General features: G+C 36.7%; 2 protein-coding genes across 4 annotated transcripts in view; one reads left to right on the plus strand and one right to left on the minus strand.

The window, feature by feature from the left end:
- The window catches only part of LOC116301428 (RNA helicase MOV-10), a 10,715-nt gene extending 5,459 nt beyond the window's left edge, over positions 1-5,256 (plus strand). The window contains exons 8-15 of one of the 2 annotated variants that reach the window (XM_031710480.2): positions 199-296; positions 672-867; positions 1,177-1,338; positions 2,089-2,364; positions 3,018-3,194; positions 3,544-3,632; positions 4,353-4,569; positions 5,039-5,256. In XM_031710480.2, coding sequence (XP_031566340.1) covers positions 199-296; positions 672-867; positions 1,177-1,338; positions 2,089-2,364; positions 3,018-3,194; positions 3,544-3,632; positions 4,353-4,554 — 1,200 coding nt within the window. In that variant the 3' untranslated portion in view covers positions 4,555-4,569; positions 5,039-5,256. Of the gene's footprint in view, positions 1-198; positions 297-671; positions 868-1,176; positions 1,339-2,088; positions 2,365-2,625; positions 2,776-3,017; positions 3,195-3,543; positions 3,633-4,352; positions 4,570-5,038 lie in introns of those variants that run through there. The other variant, XR_004197731.2, reaches the window with a different exon arrangement.
- Positions 5,200-20,472, minus strand: LOC116301430 (acylamino-acid-releasing enzyme). Of its 2 annotated transcripts, none has more exons than XM_031710484.2 (24): positions 20,426-20,472; positions 19,577-19,836; positions 19,254-19,347; positions 19,070-19,145; positions 18,593-18,697; positions 18,228-18,256; positions 17,605-17,742; positions 16,925-17,016; positions 16,572-16,612; positions 16,107-16,171; positions 15,802-15,858; positions 15,130-15,187; positions 14,684-14,784; positions 14,352-14,403; positions 13,985-14,067; positions 13,385-13,442; positions 11,083-11,304; positions 10,536-10,624; positions 9,646-9,756; positions 9,501-9,549; positions 7,377-7,407; positions 7,186-7,288; positions 6,805-6,911; positions 5,200-6,622 (listed from the first exon to the last, which is right to left on the minus strand). In XM_031710484.2, the coding sequence occupies exons 1-24, from the start codon at positions 20,456-20,458 to the stop codon at positions 6,520-6,522; spliced, it is 2,157 nt and encodes a 718-aa protein (XP_031566344.1). In that variant the 5' UTR covers positions 20,459-20,472; the 3' UTR covers positions 5,200-6,519. The 2 variants fall into 2 exon arrangements, with proteins under 2 accessions (XP_031566344.1, XP_031566343.1); XM_031710483.2 differs by having other exon boundaries at positions 18,228-18,259.
- Positions 20,473-20,843: the final 371 nt, after the last annotated feature.

Genomic DNA, 20,843 nt, shown 5'->3' on the forward strand with positions numbered 1-20,843 from the left:
CACAACTACATCCATCTACAACACCCTGACCAACTATCCAACCAGCCAATGTTGTTCACAATCTGATATATATGCAACAGTTATTTTTCTCAAAAACTTTTCCATTTGATTATGTTTTTTCACAGCGTAATTAATTAAAACCATTCGCTCATATGTACCCTTCTAATTGCTTTATTTTTTCTCATTTTGTCCTTGCAGCCATTTTGCTGCATTGAGGACAAGGAGTTCTTCTTTCCATCAGTAGAAGACATTATGTCAAAGAGGCTTGTAGTCTGTACACTCATTACTTCTGGAAGGTTAGAACACAACCTCTGAGCTGATCTAAGGCAGGGCATGGCTAACTGACTGACAGATTGAATTGGAATTTATATTAGCTTCTTAGGTTTTGAAGAGGAAACTTGCAGCAAAGTTTCATTCCAAGATGCTTTTTACCATTTGTTATGTCAGGTAACATGCTAAATCCCAATTCAATTTCTGAGATAGCCGTGCCCTGACTTAGATCATCCCAGACATTGTACATACATCTTTGAATGCAAACACCTTTGAGGTCATTATTTTTTTACTGATTTACTTTATGGGCAATGCTCAGAATTTTATAGTTGGGTTTCTTCAGCCCCACTACAACTTGCCTTTATCATATTAATACTTTCTTCTTTACATTTTCTTCACAGACTTGTTTCGGCGGGAATCACAGACAAACATTTTACCCATGTCTTCATTGATGAGGCAGGGCATAGCCTTGAGCCAGAGTGCTTGGTCCCCCTGGCTGGTTTAATCAACCCTAGGAATCCAGGAGGGGGACAGGTTGTCCTTGCAGGTGATCCACAGCAGCTTGGACCTGTACTGAGGTCTCCTATAGCTGTCAAGGTAATTATAACTAGTACCATGTGTCATTCTCTTTAGGATAAAATTCTTTGTTCGAGTTGCATCCATATTCATGTTTCGTTTCTTGTGCAACTGTTAAACAAAGAAATGATACTTAATTAAGGGAATGACATAGGATTATAGAAAAACATTGAATTGTATCCATATTCGTGTGTCTTCTCATACTCAACCGTTAGGCAAAGAAATGATACTCAAGAGAATGACACATGGTCTGAAATGGGAAAACATTGAGTTGTATTCAAAGTTGTTCCAAAACAAGATTGCCACATTGCTCTTTCTTTCTTCTGCTAGTATGGCTTGGGTGTTTCACTCCTGGAAAGAATCATGACCAAGACTCCTTATTATGGTCGCATCCTTGATGAGGATGATGAAGAAGATGAGCTTGGTGAATACAATCCGTTACTTCTTACTAAACTGCTGAAGAACTACCGGTCACATCCAGCTATATTAGAGGTTGGTGGGTCAAACTGTATTCAAACATTTTCATTGAAAGCATGTGATTATGATGATGATGTATGATGATGATGGCACAAGATGATGATGCATGATGATGATGTATGATGATGATGGCACAAGATGATGATGCATGATGATGATGTATGATGATGATGGCACAAGATGATGATGCATGATGATGTTGATTATATGATGACGATGTACAATGATGATGAGGTGCCCATGATGTTGATGGTGACGTATAACCATGATGAGGCATGATGATGGCACAAGATGATGATGCATGATGATGATGTATGATGTTGTTTATATGATGATGATGTACAATAATAATAATGAGATGCCCATAACATGATGATGATGATACAGGATGATGATGGTGCAGGACATGATGACACATGATGATGATGTATGATGATGATGAAAACTCATGATGATGATGTTGCAGGATGGTTATATTATGCATGATGTATGATGATAATGATGCATGATAATGATGTGCAATCATGATGATGAAATGTCCATGATGATAGTGATGATGTTGCACGATGATAATGAAAAAGAGGATGTAAGATATGATGATCTATGATAATCTATTATCTACCATATCATAGTTAATTTGCACCAATTGTCTTACTATTCTTAATCAGGAATACAAATTTGTATAAGAAAAAAATCACAAAACATGCTGGTACTGGTCGTAAAATGATGACATTTTGTAATTAAAAGTGAGTCTTTTGTTTATAGTTACCCAATGAGATGTTTTACGACGATGAACTGGAAGCATGTGCAGATGAACTCAAGAGAAATTCTCTGTGTCAGTGGAGTAAATTGCCAACCAAAGATTTCCCCATCATCTTCCATGGTGTCAAAGGTCGTGACATGAGGGAAGAGAACAGTCCATCATTCTTCAACCCTGAGGAAGCTGTTACTGTCGTCAAATGTGTGAAGGACCTTAGAGATAGTAGAGGAGTTAACATCTTGACCAAAGACATTGGGATCATATCGCCATACAGAAAACAGGTAGACGCATGAATAGATTGAAATAATCCCTTCTTCTTTCCCGCAACTTCAAAATTTAACATTGCTACGAAATGTTTGACAGCCTTGTGGCTTAAGGATGATGTGCTCTGAACCAATCACCACAGAATGCAAAATTACTGTTTATTCAACCAGAGTGCTTATGTACAGTCTCATGACCATATGGTCGAAATATGTCAGTGATGTTATCTTTTTCACTTCATGGTCACAGTCACACCAAAGCATATATTTTGTTACTTTAAGCTTTCAAAGTCCCACAGAATTAACTTAAATCCCCAAGATCCTAGCTGGTCAATGACATGAAGCAACTGATCCACGAGGCTGTTTCACGTCACCAAAGCTGTTGCCCATAGCAACGTGAATCATAAAAGCGTATCGCTGCCTGTATGCCATGTGAGTTCCATTGTTACACAACAATAACTGTAATCTATAATAAACTGGCTTACTATTTAAATAGTTAAAATACAGGTAGAGAAGAAGCATAAAACATTCTCATTATTTAAGCACCCAGTGTTACTAAACCAACTAGATGGGGTCAGCCAAAGCAGGAAGATTGATTCACAATTCCGATAAAAGTATTGTATTCCTGTACAATAGTCATCATCTCACCTTTACTTCATATGTTCTGTTTACAGGTTTCTAAGATACGACAGCTCTTATCCCACGAGAACATCCATGATGCCAAGGTAGGGTCTGTGGAAGAGTTTCAAGGCCAGGAGCGTCGAGTTATCATTATTTCCACCGTGAGAAGTTCTCAAGAATACTTGCAAGTGGATGCACGGTTTAGGCTTGGATTCCTGAAAAATCCCAAGGTTTGTGCTAAGGTTGCCACATAAAAGGGATTAAAAAAGGTTACTTCAGCTGTTTTCTGTTGATTTACATTTTTGGCAAGAACACCAGAGCCATTATTTCCCACAAAAAATCCTTGAAACCTGGAATCTCTGGAATATTTCTGTTTCTGCTTAATTCACATTTTGGCGGGAACACCAGAGCCTCTTTTTCCACCAAAATCCCCCAAGACTTTGAAGGGGACTTATTGCAGTTACCAACCTGGTATGGTTGTTTCAAAATTGTTGGTCCTTTTTAAAGGGTAAATGGCAAGGACTCATAGTGGTCACCAACCTAGACTTTTTGATTTTCTTTTTTTTTTTTTGCTTGCAGCGTTTTAATGTAGCCATCACCAGGGCACAGGCTTTGCTAATAGTGGTTGGGAATCCCTATATACTGTGTAAGGACAGTCACTGGGGAAGGTAAGTAAAACATAGACACCAAATGACTGTGAGTGCAGTGGTATCTGTAGACTTTACACTTAGTCAGACTCCCTAAATTACATTAACTCACTTGGAGATAATTGCTAACTCAACAGAGTTGTGCGCTGAGGGTCAGGCACTAAGGCCTTCAAGAGAAGTGAGAGGCAAAGACAAAAAGTCCTGTTGTGCAGGAAAACAAGCTGAGAGAGAGAAAAAAATCTATATGGTATTTGCCCTAGTATCACAGTGTAATATAATTCTCTACATTTAACAATTTGTAGAGATTCCAATCGGTTTTGCTCACAAAATGTTGAGCTCTTTCTGATTCATTAATCCAGTAACCAACTGGGAATAGCATGCAAAAGGATGCAGAGCATTGTTTCAATGAGGGTAGTGCTACTCTTTCTAAAAATTTAGGAATCGAGGCTCTTTGAGGGGCAATCCCAAAATATTTATCGATGTCAATGCATTTGAAAATTTAGGAATCGAGGCTCTTTGAGCGGCAATCCCAAAATATTTATCGATGTCAATGCATTTGACAACTCATTCGTTTGGGCTACAAAATGGGGGGGTTTTCCCATCAGTGGCAAGAGTTTAGTATGACAGGCAGATATCAACTTGTACCCAGAAGATGCAGTTGTAATGAGCAATGGTTGCAGAAACAATATAAATATAAAGGCCTCTCATTGAAGATGACCAACATTCATTTTTCACATCCAGACTTATTCAGTACTGCGTCAAACACAAGGCATACAGAGGGTGTGACTTCATACTTCCAGATGAAGAAGAGGAAGAGTTAGTACGCAGACTCAAACGTGTCCACTTGCATTCTCAAGAAGCATACAGTAACCTCACCCAGGACCAGGACCAGAACTTAGCTGCCGCAGAAGAACAGCCCTGGCACAGACCAGAGGATCACTAGATTTCTGTTCCAAAGGTTTGGTTCTTGTGAACATAAAATAACATATGCAGATATGCAGGCTCATTTGGCTCTGTTGGGTGAGGATTAGCCATTCCAAAGTTAGAAGGAAAACTTGGTCATGCTGGTATTGCAGTGGTCTCTGTTTTAGAGAACTTATTTCCAAGATGGTGTCTATTTCGTCCCCTAAAACAGTCCCACAATGCACTGCAATACCAACTGGACCCAGTTTTATTCCCAACCTTGGAATGGTTAATGACTAGTGACTGCTAATGACTAATCCACAAATGATCCTGCTTATTTAGAAACTGTGGAGGGGTTATGGCTTTTTATAACTTTAGCTTACAGACCTATATCTGCCTATCCATTGCCCATAAAAAATGCAGGAGATTGCTTTCAACACATATTTTCTAGTATCTATTCCTGATTTTTACATATTACGAGGAGAGGCTTCATATATTTGACTAAAAACTACTTGATTTTTTAGAAGAGAGGAAAGCTGGAGGAATTAAGGGGAAAAAAGCCATTGTGTTATTACACAGCCAATAGAAGGTAGGGACATCAGTATTTTCATTTAATCCAAAGCTCTGTCACCAAAGAAGACTGAATACAAGCAATAGTTAGCATCACGATATATACTCCTTTGAATAGAGGAAAGGTTGTTTATTTTTCTGTGAGAGTCCATGTGAATTCCATTGCGCCCCCCCCCCCCCCCCCCCTTTCTAAAAAATGAATGCTGCCAAAGGCACACAAGAGTATTTGTGTATATTGAAATATTTTCCAAGCATTTGAAGTACAATACTGTGTAAATTGTACAGATTTGCTCAGGATGTCCTATAGCTAGCTATTGCATATATCAACTACTCACTTCTAACTTATTAATGCTCAAGCAATTTTAAAACTTTATATAATTTTAATTTTAATTTAGAAAGACATCCTTTGAATGCAGGTATTCAAAATACATTTTCATTATTTAAATAATTTTAATATTGTAAAAGATCCCTAAAGTATTTTGTTCATGATTTTTATTGTCATTTAAAAAAATTTTTAATAGAGTGCAAATAATATACCCGTGAAAGAGATAGCTAGCTAACTAATTACTAACCTTTGGTTGCCTAAGTCTAATTAGTTAAAATAGGCAAACCCTGACGGGCAAACTAGTGCACGTGTGCTACACAAGGGTGCGCATTTTAAAATCTTTTTAAACACACTTACAAAAACTGAAACAATATTTTTTTGTTGCTTTTCCTTCGTATAATTTGACATGTTCGCATTTTCGTATCTATTCATTTGCGTACTGAGTTGTTACTCTAGTAAACGCCCGTGCCCTAGCTTGTCATGCCTCACTGAATTCCTATGTTTTGTCTAATAGCGCTAACTATCTCCTATTTCATCTTAACTATTTTACAGGTATATTATTTGCACTCCAGTAGGCTCAATGTTATTTTTTGGGGAATTGGATGTTTTATTTGCTAAATGTAAGGAATCAAAAGACATCAGGATATGCCTTTTGCCGTGTACTAAGTCCATGTGATCATCATCACATCAGTATCAAATGAATTTAGCTCAAAGTTACTAAGGCTCTTATTCATGGTGATAAAATTTCAGCTCTTTTGAATATTGAGATCATTTTGCCTAAAACATAGGATCCAATTACCCTTATTACACACAGATTGGGACATCATTATGGGGTCGCCAAGTGAAGCTAATTTGGGAGTGAAAAAAAGGAGTGGGAAAAGGATGAAATAAAAATACCATTCTATTTGATTCCTGTTTTCTGCTTTGCCTACCATTTTTTGGATAGAGAAAATCTTAGTAGAGAAAAACTGAGAAAGTTTTGAAATAGGACTAGGGTTGGGAGAAGTTATGGTCCAATTCACTAATTAATCCATCGCAGTAGTACTTGAAAACGAGGCTCCATCACCAGTCACGTGATCACATTGATAATTACTTCCATATTTGGCTGGTTCAGTTTCGATGTTTGTTGAACCAGCGTGATATATTTACGAATGCATCACTTTCTGCTTCTACTTTGTTGAGTGGATGACTGTTATCTGGATAAATCAGAAGCCTGAAACAAAAACCAACACCAAGAGTAATTTTTAAAATTTGAATAAGCAGTAAAGGATTCTGTGGTTGTTAAGTATGGAGTAGTTTTCATGAGGATGAACATTACCGTGGCACGGCATTGTAATCTGCCGCAATTAATTCACAGGTCAAATTGGAATTTAGCATGTTAGATGAGCATCTTACCTGACATCTACTCCTCTAGCCTTGAGTGTACGGTACAATTCTTTCCCTTGGGAGGGTGGGACTCGCAGATCAACCTCACCGAGCATCAACATTGTTGGGGTGACAATCTAAAACAAATCATGAAAACGGAAGAAAGAAAGAAAAGTGAGGAAAAAAGAACAACCATAGAAAGAAGGAATAAAGCAATATGGAATGAAAGAAAGAATAGGGGGCTAAAAAAAGAAGGAATGAAAGGACGAATGATTAACAGAACAAAAGATAGGAAGAAGACAGGAAGGAATAAGAAGAGAACAGGACATAAAAATACTGTTACTTCCTTAAAACTACACCATCCAGTTTTATTATACCACATTGCTTTAAATAAGAGCAACACAGACCTACCTTTTTTACATGACTAATAGGACTGTGAGACAGTAATTTAGCATAAGTTTCTGCATCTGCTAGAAGATCGTCATCAAAATCACAAGCAGCCTCTTCAAACCCCCTGCATAAAGGGTAGAAATTCTTTAGTTTAAATTTGCTAGGCTTGTGAGTTGCTGTTTCGTAAAATTTGAACAAAGACTATTGCTTACCAATCTGGGATATCAGAAGTTCCAATCAAGGCTGTGGAAAAATATGTCAACATAACTAAACATAATGGATTGGAAAGGGAAGGAGAAGCAGAGAATTGTCAAATTTCTTTGGATCCTGCAACATTAGATCTCGTTACTATTAAACTAATTTTTAATATTTTTGATATTGAACGAGTTAATGAGCTTCAAGCAAAGAGCTTCAAAAAGTGCACTTTCTCGACAAAAACTAAACTACAATCACGATAAAAAATTAGATCTGGTTACTATAAATGTAGTTTTCGATATTTTGGCAAAGTTAGTTATGAATATCTATGAGAAAAAAATCTATTTCTCTGAAGTGAGTCTTGCAACATTTTACTGGATTGAACGTCAATCAAAGAGAGAATTTATTCATCTCGCATGAAGTTTGAACGAGTTCATGAGCTTCAGGCAAAGACCTTCAAAAAGTGCGCTTTTTCAACAAAAAGCAAACTACAAACGCCATAAAAAATTAGACCTGGTTAGTATGAAACTAGTTTTCGATATTTTTGCAAAGTTAGTTATGAATATCTATGAGAAAAAAATTATATTTATCTGAAGTGAGTCCTGTAACATTTTACTGGATTCGACGTCAATCAAAGAGATAATTTATTCATCTCGCATGAAGTTCGAACGAGTTCATGAGCTTCAAGCAAAGACCTTCAAAAAGTGCGCTTTTTCAACAAAAAGCAAACTACAAACACCGTAGAAAATTAGACCTGGTTGGTATGAAACTAGTTTTCGATATTTTTGCAAAGTCAGTTATGAATATCTATCGGGGGAAAAAATATTTCTCTGAAGTGAGTCCTGTAACATTTTACTGGATTGAACGTCAATCAAAGATAATTTATTCATCTCGCATGAAGTTTGAACGAGTTCATGAGCTTCAAGCAAAGACCTTCAAAAAGTGCGCTTTTTCAACAAAAAGCAAACTACAAACTCCATAAAAAATTAGACCTGGTTAGTATGAAACTAGTTTTCGATATTTTTGCAAAGTTAGTTATGAATATCTATGAGAAAAAAATTATATTTATCTGAAGTGAGCCCTGTAACATTTTACTGGATTCGACGTCAATCAAAGAGATAATTTATTCATCTCGCATGAAGTTTGACCGAGTTTATGAGCTTCAGGCAAAGACCTTCAAAAAGTACGTTTTTTTCAACAAAAAGCAAACTACAAACGCCATAAAAAATTAGACCTGGTTGGAATGAAACTAGTTTTCGATATTTTTGCAAAGTTAGTTATGAATATCTATGAGAAAAAAATTATATTTATCTGAAGTGAGTCCTGTAACATTTTACTGGATTCGACGTCAATCAAAGAGATAATTTATTCATCTCGCATGAAGTTTGAACGAACGAGTTCATGAGCTTCAAGCAAAGACCTTCAAAAAGTGCGCTTTTTCAACAAAAACCAAACTACAAACACCGTAGAACATTAGACCTGGTTGGTATGAAACTAGTTTTCGATATTTTTGCAAAGTTAGTTATGAATATCTATGAGAAAAAAAAGTCCTGTAACATTTTACTGGATTGAACGTCAATCAAAGAGAATTTATTCATCTCGCATGAAGTTTGAACGAGTTTATGAGTTTCAGGCAAAGACCTTCAAAAAGTGCGCTTTTTCAACAAAAACCAAACTACAAACGCCATGAAAAATTAGACCTGGTTAGTATGAAACTAGTTTTCGATATTTTTGCAAAGTTAGTTATGAGTATCTATGAGAAAAAATTACATTTATCTGAAGTGAGTCCTGTAACATTTTACTGGATTCGACGTCAATCAAAGAGATAATTTATTCATCTCGCATGAAGTTTGAACGAGTCATGAGCTTCAAGGAAACGGCTTCAAAAAGTGCGCTTTTTCAGCAAGAACCAAACTAAAATTACCGTAAAAAATTAGATCTGGTTAGTATAGAACTAGTTTTCGATATTTTTGCAAAGTTAGTTATGAATATCTATGAGAAAAAAATTATATTTATCTGAAGTGAGCCCTGTAACATTTTACTGGATTCGACGTCAATCAAAGAGATAATGTATTCATCTCTCATGAATCTTACACGACTTAATTAGGTTCAAACTCATGAAATAGGTCTTGAATACTTACAAACTATGTTAATAACTGGATTGCGAATTGCGACAGCACTGAAAAAATCCTGGAAAGAAATGATTTTACATTTTAGTCAGTGTCGTTCACTGGAATGTGTATGAGTGAAATCATCGACTCTAGTAATCTTAAACGTGTTATTTACCGGGTACTGGCCAATGAAATGACAAGCTATAAATCCCCCATGGGATCCCCCCATGACGAACACATTTTTCTTGTCAAACTTTCTTGTCTCTAGAACCTTGTCCAATGCATACTGTAGAAATGAAAGAAGATTATGATATTTATTACAGGGGCGAAGCCAGGATTTTCGGAAGGGGAGGGCTCAAATTAAAAGATGCGCCATTTTGTTTGCGCACACGAAACGCGTAACCCCAAAAAACGGCCTTTCGTTTTACGTTATCGAAGATCGAAGGGGGTCCTGGCCCCTATGACTACGCCCAACAAGAAATCGTGGACAGCTGTTTCGGCCTGTATTGGGCCTTGTCATCACGGTGCATCTAGTGAGCTGGTATAGAATCCCACGAAAAAGTGGTACATGAGAGATGAGGCGGTAAGCCGTGTGGGATGGGCTCGGAAATCATATAAGAACATGCGTAATAGGTAAATTACGAGCCTTGTATGAAACGACCTCATGGTTTCCAGTTGAGCTGGCTCATTTTTTACGCGACATGAAGTTGTGAAATGTCCATTGGCCCTCTTCTTCAGTCGTTTCATATAGGCTCGTAATTTACCTATTACGCATGTTCTTACAAAATAAACGATATGAATTGGCTTCACATCACAACCAATCAAAATCAATAATTATCACTTGGCTTAGAGTCTGAACCAATTGAAATGAACGATAACAAATGGCGTCTTATCAAAACCAATCAGAATCAACAGTAACACATGCTTCCAATATCAAACCAATCAATATCCAAGTTATCAAATGGCTTCTTATGATGATCAGAACCAATCAAAATCAACAGTAACACGTGACGTCCGATCACAAACCAATCCATATCCACGTTATCAATACTGTCTTTTTCCTACCTTTACTTCTCCAACGTCTTGTGTTCCAACGTTACCCAAAAGAGACTCGAGGACCTTCTGACCAAACCCTAAAGACCCCCTATAGTTGACTACAAAATAAAAGCATTTTCAATTTTTTGTCCAGTTAATATCAGTGTTACCGATGGGTATCTTGGAACATCTAAACTAGGCTTCACCCATTGTTTCCAGCCCCCATAATTTTTCGATTGTACCCCTGGTTCACGAAAGTTCATACGAAACAGCCGAGAAAATAATTGACTTGATTTTTTCCCACTTCAAATCAATGTCCGTTACGAATAGTGCAAATAAAGGATTAGCTTTAGGTATGGTGGAGGAGGCGGTTAGTCTCTCCCTTGATGTCTTCGAGCTAAAAAAGTATCCTCGGTAATCCGTACATTAAGGGCAAATCGGCCTTAACTTTTGTCGTCATATCTGAAGTCCATACGACGCCTCGGTTTCTAGACCTACAGATGTCTTGGGGGTAATGGCCGGCTTTAATTTTATTGACTTTATTATTTTCTCTTACTCCAATACTGAAAAGAAATACCTGAGAGGACAGCGAATCCAAGTTTGCAAAGTCCAGCAAATTCAATCATGTAGTTTGAAGGATAATTAGAATGAGGTCCACCATGTGGATGTACGACTAGTTGAACGTCCTTCTCTAGGTTTGTTGGTTGAATGAGTACAGCTTCGTAACTTTTGGTTTTGTCTCCATCAGGTGATAGAGTAATATTTTCCCATTTAATGTCTTGATGGTCTTCCATGTTTGCTAAAAAAACCATTAAAATACTTTTGTAAAGGTGCGCCACAAAAAAATTACAATAGCATTGAACCTGCAGCAACCAATACGCGCCAGTACTCCGCGGTGGAGCCGCAGAGTAGATTTGATTATAATCCTGCAAAGGTGCGTCTAAAATACATAATATCAAAGAACTATCCACATCTACAACAAGTGCGCGCGAGTTAAGCCTGGTTCACACGAGCAACGCAAACGCAAACGCAAACGCAAGCAATGTTCACACGTACAACGCAAATGCAAGTATTAAATTAAGATATGCATGCGCAGTAGTGATTGTTTATTACTGGTAGAGCCGCAGAGTGGATCTTGATTCAAATCCTTCAAAGGTGCGCCTAAATGTATTATAACAAGGAACTACCCACGTATGCAACCAGTGCGCGCGAGTTGGAAAAGGTGCGTGCATCAAATCGCGTCACCTCTAGCTTTAAGAGTAGATGTCAGCAAAAATCAAACAAAATCGAAATTTTCTGGCAACAGTCAAAAATCGATTTCGCTTATATTCAAGTATAAGGTAGACATATAGCCAAAACAAATCGTGGTATACTTCGTTTTTAGAAATATGGCTTTATTTCCGAGAAAAACGAGGAAAACCAATTTGTGCATAATTGACCCTCTGAGAGAGCCAAAATATCATCCAACTTCGAGTGCCTCGCGTGCCTTGACAAAAATATGTATGGACTTGAGTATTGAAAAACTTTTTTTAACATGGTCTTGGTTTTAAATCTGTGAAATTTTATTATTTTCCAATAAATCTATGTTGGCGAAAAATTTTTTATTACCAAGTTACTTTGATAAGTCATCAAATATAAAGAACTTTCAAAAAATATTTAAACCATGTGCTATATAAAATAAATCGTCGATATTTAGAATTTGAGAAGTTAAAACAATGTTCTAATCGTGAGTAAAGTGATTGTTTTGGGTATTTTGTTCTGCGACGAGTAATGGAGATTTAAAATTGGAGAAATTTCGAAGAAAAAGCGGCCGTTCGGTACGATCAAATAAATTTAAAATATTTCCTTAAAGAGCAAAATATTTTAAAAAATGCAAACTACTAGCTTGAAATACTATAAAACTACATAGTTTGAAAAGATGGATTAATAAAATTAAAATTATCCACAATAAAGGAGCATTTTTTCAGAGTCAAGTGCTTTTACTAACAACAACAGCGTTGCGTTACCCAAAGTTCGTGAACGCGCGGCATTCTAAAAGAAGTGGGTGTGGCCTTTGATGCTACCGCGTCACACCTTTACATGTCACGTTCGTATTGACAAAGACGAATTCTCCTGAAAATATCCTCATACGTTCTAGCTTCTTTAGAAGTAGGCTTTATTGGACCATAAAGGATATTAATATACAGTCATTATCAATCATTACGCTTTAAAAAAATAAAATATGAAAGTAAAATCCGTATATCGCTGGCTGATAAACGATTTTTAGAACAGTCACCATTAAACGTATTCGTAAAGTAGAGCAATTTTCTCCAACTTTAAACCCTTATTACTCGTCGCAGATCAAAATACCCAAAACAATCACTTTACTCACGATTAGAACATTATTTTAACTTTTCAATTTCTAAATATCGACCTTTTATTTTATATAGCACATGGTTTAAATATTTTTTGAAAGTTCTTTATATTTGATGACGTGTCAAAGTAACTTGGTAATAAAAAATTTTTCGCCAACATAAATTTATTGGAAAATAATAACATTTCCCAGATTTAAAGCCAAGACAATGTTAAAAAAAGTTTTTCAACAATCAAGTCCATACACATTTTTGCAAAGACACGCGAGGCACTCGAAGTTGGATGATATTTTGGCTCTCTCAGAGGGTCAATTATGCACAAATTGGTTTTCCTCGTTTTTCTCGGAAATAAAGCGATATTTTGGCAAATGAAGTATACCACGGTTTATATCGCATCAAGGTCTTCCTAATACTAAAATATGAGCAAATTCGATTTTTCGACTGTTGCCGGCGTATGTTCGATTTTTGCTGACATCCTCTCTTAAGTCTTTTAGTCTGTACACTACCGCAAAACTATTATATTCTTACCAATAACTGTCCAATCCAAATCAGCACCATCACCTGATGAGGTTAATGGCCTTATCAACTAAAAAGAAAGAAACAATGGAACTTGTGTTATCTTGGTGCCATACTTATGAAAAAAAGAGACGAACGCAGTAAACCCCCCTGTCAGACAATTCATCACAGACCCTTTCCACGAAGATATCTTGAAAGCGAAAGTAAAATGATAATACGAAAGAAATCACGCTATTTCTCGACAAAATGTGCGCGATTACTTTTGTACCTCCCCGTTAGCCCTTGCATCCAAGATTATTTTGAAAGGCCTCTGTTTCCTTGAGTATTGCTGCTTTAGTTATCCGATGCTTGAGAAGACGAAGAATCTTATTCTCAAGGTAATGACACGTGGTTTGAAAAGGGAAAAAGTGTCTAGAGTTTGTACCAGGTTTTAGATGTGTTGTGTTATAAGTGTACAATTCTTCGTTTGCAATAGACGTCATAGCCGCTATGTTGGAAGAATTTGACAAAAGATTTTTCAATGAATTCTTTTGTTATATCTTCCAACATGGCGGACATCCCTTTTGTATTGTGCTCTCTTGGGATTGATTGCAAACCAAGAATAATACTAACCAAACGATTTGGACATGATGGAGAAGAAAACGATGCTAAAATGAGATCTTTCTGCACATCAAGGACGTTCCAACAGCCGTCCTCTTTGAAAAATAAAAATAAAACAGTTAAAAAGGTTGTTTAAGCAAGCTCAGTACTCTTTCCCTTGAGCCCCAGCCATTACTCCTACGTAAAGCAATATCCAAGTAGTGGTGATTGTGGGTGTGGTGCTGAGTGGCGGTTTTGGTAGAGGAAGTGGATTTGGTGGTAAAGGTTGATGTTATTGTGGTAATGGTTGCTGTTGTGGTGGTGGAAGTGATAGTTGTTGTGGTAGTGGCTATTTTTAGTGGGGTCGTGGTCCTGTAAATTTCAAAACAAAATAACTTACCTTTAGTAAGATTCATGACAGATTTTGATTCCACGTCAATAGCTAGAATTTTCTGTAGTCAGAAAAAAAAACGTTTCTTCTTGGGTTCCTAATGGCATTTTCTAACAATTACCAACAACTAAGAAGAATTTTGTAACAAAATACTAAAAGATTAAAATATTTTTCCTCTAAAGGTAGATGTATTGTAACTCTCAAATGCCTTCTTTATCCGAGAAGTGTGATTGGATATATGGTGTACTATTCCTAACTCTTTGATTGGCTTAACTGTTAATTAAAAGTTACAATGCCATTGAGAGACAGTCTCTAAACAGTTTTACTCACTCATTACTCACCAAAGAACTGGCCCAAAAACTCCCTAGAATAATTCTTTTTCCATCAAAACTCCAGCATCTTTCTGGTAATCCAGAACAATAAATACCCGCAAAACCATCATCTGATGAGACAAATCAAAATAAGACCTACTTATATATGAAGCCTTGGTGTATGATTGATTATGCAATTGTGTAATGTTTTCTCATTTCAGACCATGTGTTGTTCCCTTGAGAAATGATACTCATGAGAAGGGAATGATAAGTGGCATGGTCTGAAGGGAAAAACATTGAATCATATCTTTATTCATATTGTCTTCTCATGAACAACCATTAAACAAAGGAATGACACATGGTCTGAAATGGGAAAACATTATGCCAAGCTAAAACATATATTTAACCAAATGTTTTGCTTTTTTCTTGTATTTATTGATAAGAAAAAGTTTAAGTTTGAATCTGTTTGCCATTACCTCTAGGGTAATCCACTATATCAACTATTGTTACAGTTGTCCTTGCTTTCCAGTCAAACTTTCAAGATAAAACATGCATATTAGTGAGATAAATCTTAAGGGAAAACAGATAGTAAGGTTGGGAGATGGGTACTGTATTGGGAAGGTGAAGATGTGTGCGGCAGGGTATAGAGGGTGTGCAGAGGTTGGGGCAGGGTATTGGAGGGTGGAGAGGTGGAGGCAGGGTATGAAGGGTGTGCAGAGGTTAGGGCAGGGTATTGGAGGGTGGAGAGGTGGAGGCAGGGTATGAAGGGTGTGGAGAGGTTAGGGCAGGGTATTGGAGGGTTGAGAGGTGGAGGCAGGGTATGGAGGGTGTGCAGAGGTTAGGGCAGGGTATTGGAGGGTGGAGAGGTGGAGGCAGGGTATGAAGGGTGTGCAGAGGTTAGGGCAGGGTATTGGAGGGTGGAGAGGTAGAGGCAGGGTATGGAGGGTGTGCAGAGGTTAGGGCAGGGTATTGGAGGGTGAAGAGGTAGAGGCAGGGTATGGAGGGTGTGCAGAGGTTAGGGCAGGGTATTGAAGGGTGGAGAGGTGGGAGACACACCCTAAGAAGTGGAAAGTTAAAGGTGCTATATATAGCTATGTAGCTATAAAAGCAATTAAAAGCACTGCAGATCTCACATATTGTTCACATACCTCCATTAACTTCAAACAACAGGCGTGTACGCCTTTGGTATTTCTTGCTAGATAAATCTACAATAAGCAATGCAAAGTACTTTATAATCAAAGGATTTTGTAATAGCCCTCTTTAACTTAGGCCCATTGTTTTCCGACTTTAGACCACATGCCATTCCCTTAAGAATAATATTCCTTGTTTTAGTCATACCCATATTCATGTTTGTGCTCATGGGTAACATTTAAACAAAGGAATGATCCTCAAGGGAATGACACATGGTCTGAAAATGGTAGGTTGTACAAGAATACAATATAATCCAACTTACCAATTTATCCATTTGTGGATTAAACCTTGGACTTAAAACAGCATTGTCTGGGAGGCTTAATTGCTCTGACAAATTAATGATAATAATAATAACTTTATTAAAGTCTCTAATCTTCTAGCCGGGCACAAGTGCCCTACTAATCGGGGAAAGACTTTTCATCAGAAAATAAGTATTTTTAACACAGTACATTATTGACACAATTTTTAGAGGAGGATTTTATTATATGCCGAAAAGGCTGGTCACATTATGAATTCAAAATGTCTGATGACAAGTTCCTGGCATGCATGGTTACTGAGAATGTTTGACAGTAATAAAAGTTTGAATAGTGTGCAATCTTTCACAACAGCAGAAAAAAAGCCCTCTTTATCCTATACCCTTGCAGCTTCTTTCTTCTGTTAGTCTGGCTTTTTTATTTTTTGTACACTTTTTCACTTTTATTTTTTTACAAAAATCATCCTTGCTTACCAAAATTGGTTCCATCCAAGGAGATGTGAAAAATCCCGCTCCTGTAAAGATGCAAAAATAAGTTAGCTTAAATTAAACGTAGGTATTTTCTGAGCTGCATGATTAACATAGTGCATAGTGGTTAAGTATGGGTAAAAACTAGCATTCTATATACTAGAGATCTAGGCAAAACCTAGAATGCAACAAACTATAAAATGACATTGCATTTCGTATATATTATTAATTGCAATCACTAAAGTATGGAAAAGATACTTTGACTTCAAAAGAGCAAGTTTATAAAAAAACTGCTTAACCTTTGTTAAAGGGATGAAAAGGCCTAGCAGGTTTTTATATAGAGTTATTATTCAAAATACCTTCTGTTTGTGCAGTAGATCAATCCTAGTCTGTAAGGTTCATGCTTCCACCCCGAAAACACCACTCCTGTTTCTCCTGGATTCCAAATGGCCTTATTAGGGAATAAAAATGAAAACATTAAAAATAAACCCAGAATACACTTTACTCAATAAAACATGTTACTATTAATTAAAAATTGAATATTGATGCTATGAAGCAACAATGGAGTGGGGGAGGGGGGAGGAAAGCTTTATAATATGACATAATTTTTTTGGAACCAACTACTTGCTCATAATCATTATCTTTCTGCAATTATGGGGAAGTGCACAAATATTTACAGGTTTACAAAGGTTTATACAATATACAGGTTTACAAAGTGGCGCATCAAATTGGTGTTGTTTTAAAACTTGAAATCTATATACTCCCCCATAAATTAGGATCAGTCCCTTAGTGATATAATGTAATGTATTTTTAATGCGTAGAAAAAATTAGTGTCACAAAGCTTTCTCGTACTCTGCACACCATGAAATATCCCACTTTCTATTTGTATTTTTATGTATACTCACTAGTCTGAAGGCTTTTGTACCTAGACATATTAATAGAATTCAAAAAACAAGTGCTTTATGGGATATTCCATGGTATGTCACTCGAAACCATTGTATAACTTAGTGTTTATTTAATAAATACAGTGGATTTTAACCTGGCCAACAGATAAGTCATCAGGAATGCCATCAATGACGCTGATGTCACCTTTGTGAATGTCAAGAACGGTAAGGATAGGGTGACTCTTCTTGACGAGTAGTTCTCCCCAGTCACTCTCATAGTCGAACTGGAAGCCCTGTGACCAAATAGATAAAACTTTGATTTAGGGCCCTTTTTTTCAAGGAAAATATGGAAAAAAACACTTGTGTCAAGGGAGAAAATGGCATTAATCTATTGATCACATGTGGGATCAATAGGAATCCAACCAGTATCTAGACATGTAGGACTTGCTATAGGACATGCACTCGCGGAAAGTAAACAATTCACTGGGCCAGTTGTTGCCACCCATATAGACCTTACTCGTCTTGGTGTCATCTTGTTCCATTTCAGACCACATCTCATTCTCTTGAGAAAAAGATTATTTGTTTGAGTTGTAACCATATTCATGTACTATCTTCTTACTTGCAACCGTTAAACAAAGATATGATACTCTAGGGAATGACACATGGTCTGAAATAAGAAACAACATTGCACAACGATGAATAAGTATATTTAAATACCAATTTTCAATAGATACAAAACCTCTTTAATTTGGCTTTTTTATGAATAAGCCAATCTTACCGTTTCTGGTTTTGATTTTTCACTGCTTTCTTCTGACGAAGGATAGGAAAACAAAAGCAAACGATGAGTATAATGAGGGATTTGGATTTGAAACACACTGGAAAACTCTATAAAAGCAAATCATTTCACATAACAGTAAACAAAATTAAGCTTTTATTGATACCCTAAAACAACCTTTGGGCTGATCAAACTCAGGGCACAGCTAATTCAGAGATTGCATTGGGATTAAGAATGTTTAGTTTTCTGGAGGGAGGAAAAGACTCTATTGGCATGTGCTACCAAGTCAAGGAATCAAACCTGAGACTCCAGAGGTGAGAGACTTCCCAGTAATATAATATATAACAAGAAGTAACTTGAATGTGTACCTGATTTGCTGGAGTCAAAATAGGACACTTTTTTGGGTTTCTTCTTCTCTGCCACATAAAGAAGATATTTTTCTGATGGAGACCACTGTAGGCTTCCAAATTGAGCTGAAGAAAAATGTGGGGTAAAATGTAATGCTTAGAACATATGTTTGGAGAAAATGATTAATTGGTTGGTAGGTGAGTGGGTAGATGAGAGGATAGATGAATGGATGGATGGATGGATGGATGGATGGATGGATGGATGGATGGATGGATGGATGGGCGGATAGATAGATGGATGGATGAATGGATGGATGGGCGGATGGATGGGCGGATAGATAGATGAATGGATGGATGGATGGATGGATGGATGGATGGATGGATGGATGAATGGATGGATAGATGGATAGATGGACAGATGGATGGATGGATGGATGGATGATGGATGGATGGGCAAACGGATGGATGAATGGAAAATGGAAACCCTAAGAAGCTTACAGTCTTCATTGATATCCCCATGCTTATCAGCAGCCTTTATATCAATGGACTTGATAATATTGTTACATGACCAGATCTATCATGAGGAAAAATAATCCATCATTAATTTAATGTATGGGCTCTGCACTAACATGCACAACTCAAAATACAGCTGAAGCTGATTTCACAAAATATTTCACATCACCTCAATGAACTGTTTTTCATCATCCTTCTTAGTAGCAGGAATCTTTCTAATAATAGCCTGGTATTTTCCTGAGGGTGAAGTACTTGACAATTGCCTAAAATAGCATTACCCAAGATCAAACTCATGGAATATGTTTTGGAACTAGAGTAACAGTGAATGAAAATATAGGAAAGAGAGAAGAACTGATGAGCAAGATAAGGGATAATGGCTTCAAAGGAAGGAAGAAAGGAAGGAAGGAAGGGAAGGAATAAAGCAGAGCGAGGAACATTTTATCAGAATTGAATTAATTTTGAAGACAACAGGCACGTATAGTTTCAACCTACACATTTTGTAATTCAACAGGAAAAGATGGTTCTTGAACAGAAATCAATTTTCTTGAATCTCCAGAAAAAGTAGCTATGTGATTTCTTTGAAATACTCTTTTCTCCTTCTTCTCTAAATCTCTCTGGCTCCACTTTGATGTTACCACAAATTCAAAGGCTTCATTATCTTTCCCATTCTTCTTGGTGTAAAGGCTTCCACCAGTGATGGTGGGGATGGAGGACAACTCTTTGTAGATCTGAGTAGCATGATCAATGAATCCCTGACAGAAAAAATGGGAATCGTCACTAGAAAATGGGAAATGGTAAGCAGCATTATGTGCCTTTTGGCACCCGTTAAGGTTGAGCATTTAATTGGGAAGAGTCTCAATCAGGGTATCAATAAAATTTGAAGGTTATCAATAGAATTTGAAGTTTTCACAAAGTATTGCATTGACCAATGTCATTTATACCTCTTTTTGTGTAATGACAAGCTAAATAGTTTTATTTTTAATTCTACTTTTCCTAACTTTATGGCAGTTTACCTCCAACATCCCATCCCCTAGCTCCCCCAACCCAAGTTCACAAGTCTTGGAATCAATTATCGGAAATGAAACACATAAAGCACATAAAAACTTTAATTAAAAAAAAGAAAGAACTTATGCTAAAATCGTCAAGCAATTTAACTTTAATAAAGCTATCTTTATTTTCTTTTGTAAGCCCGGTTTCAAAGTTGGTACGTGAAAGCACGCAGGGCAGATTACTTTGTCCGTGATTCAAATCTCCTTTAGAATTTACATTAGAAAGTAAAAGTTCATACAATATGTTTAATCAAATGAGCAAAATATGGTTTCGTTTCAGATTTAAAGGTACCTGATCAGGAATGGCCTGCTCTGTCTCCGCCATCTTGGAGGTCAATGAACGAGGCAATGAACGAGGAAGACTGGGAACCAGCATAATTTTCAATTATCTAAAAATTTGTGACCGAAAATACCATTTTTTAAGCTAAAATTTTGCGCAGTTTATTGAAATAAAAATCCTTTTAATAAATTTGTTTTCTTTGTTCTGATATTTTTATTTATCCAAGTTTCCTCTTGGGCACCCTGTGGTGGATTCCCCCAACACCAGATCACTTCATTCTATGCACAAGAGAAGAATACTATTTTCAAAATGCATTTCTTAATTGTATTTGAAAGCCAAAGTCTCGTCAAATAAGAATCCTTTTGATGAATTTCTTTTATATATTTCTTTTTTATGTTTTTTGCTGTTGGGTATCCTGTGGGGAATTCTG

The sequence above is a fragment of the Actinia tenebrosa genome, unplaced genomic scaffold (assembly GCF_029948245.1).
Source record: "Actinia tenebrosa isolate PJP-AT-01 unplaced genomic scaffold, QUT_ActTen_1.0 PGA_scaffold3__52_contigs__length_22856419, whole genome shotgun sequence".
In the NCBI taxonomy this organism is placed as follows: domain Eukaryota; kingdom Metazoa; phylum Cnidaria; class Anthozoa; order Actiniaria; family Actiniidae; genus Actinia; species Actinia tenebrosa.

Bases quoted from the DNA above. Each gene is read 5' to 3' on its own strand.
- LOC116301430 (XM_031710483.2), bottom strand. From the start codon at position 20,458: ATGGCGGAGACAGAGCAGGCCATTCCTGATCAG. The intron at 19,837-20,425 runs GTACCTTTAAAT...TTTTTCTGTCAG, and splicing joins AGCAGGCCATTCCTGATCAG to GGATTCATTGATCATGCTAC. The intron at 18,698-19,069 runs GTAAGCTTCTTA...ATTTTTCTTCAG, and splicing joins TGGGGATATCAATGAAGACT to CTCAATTTGGAAGCCTACAG.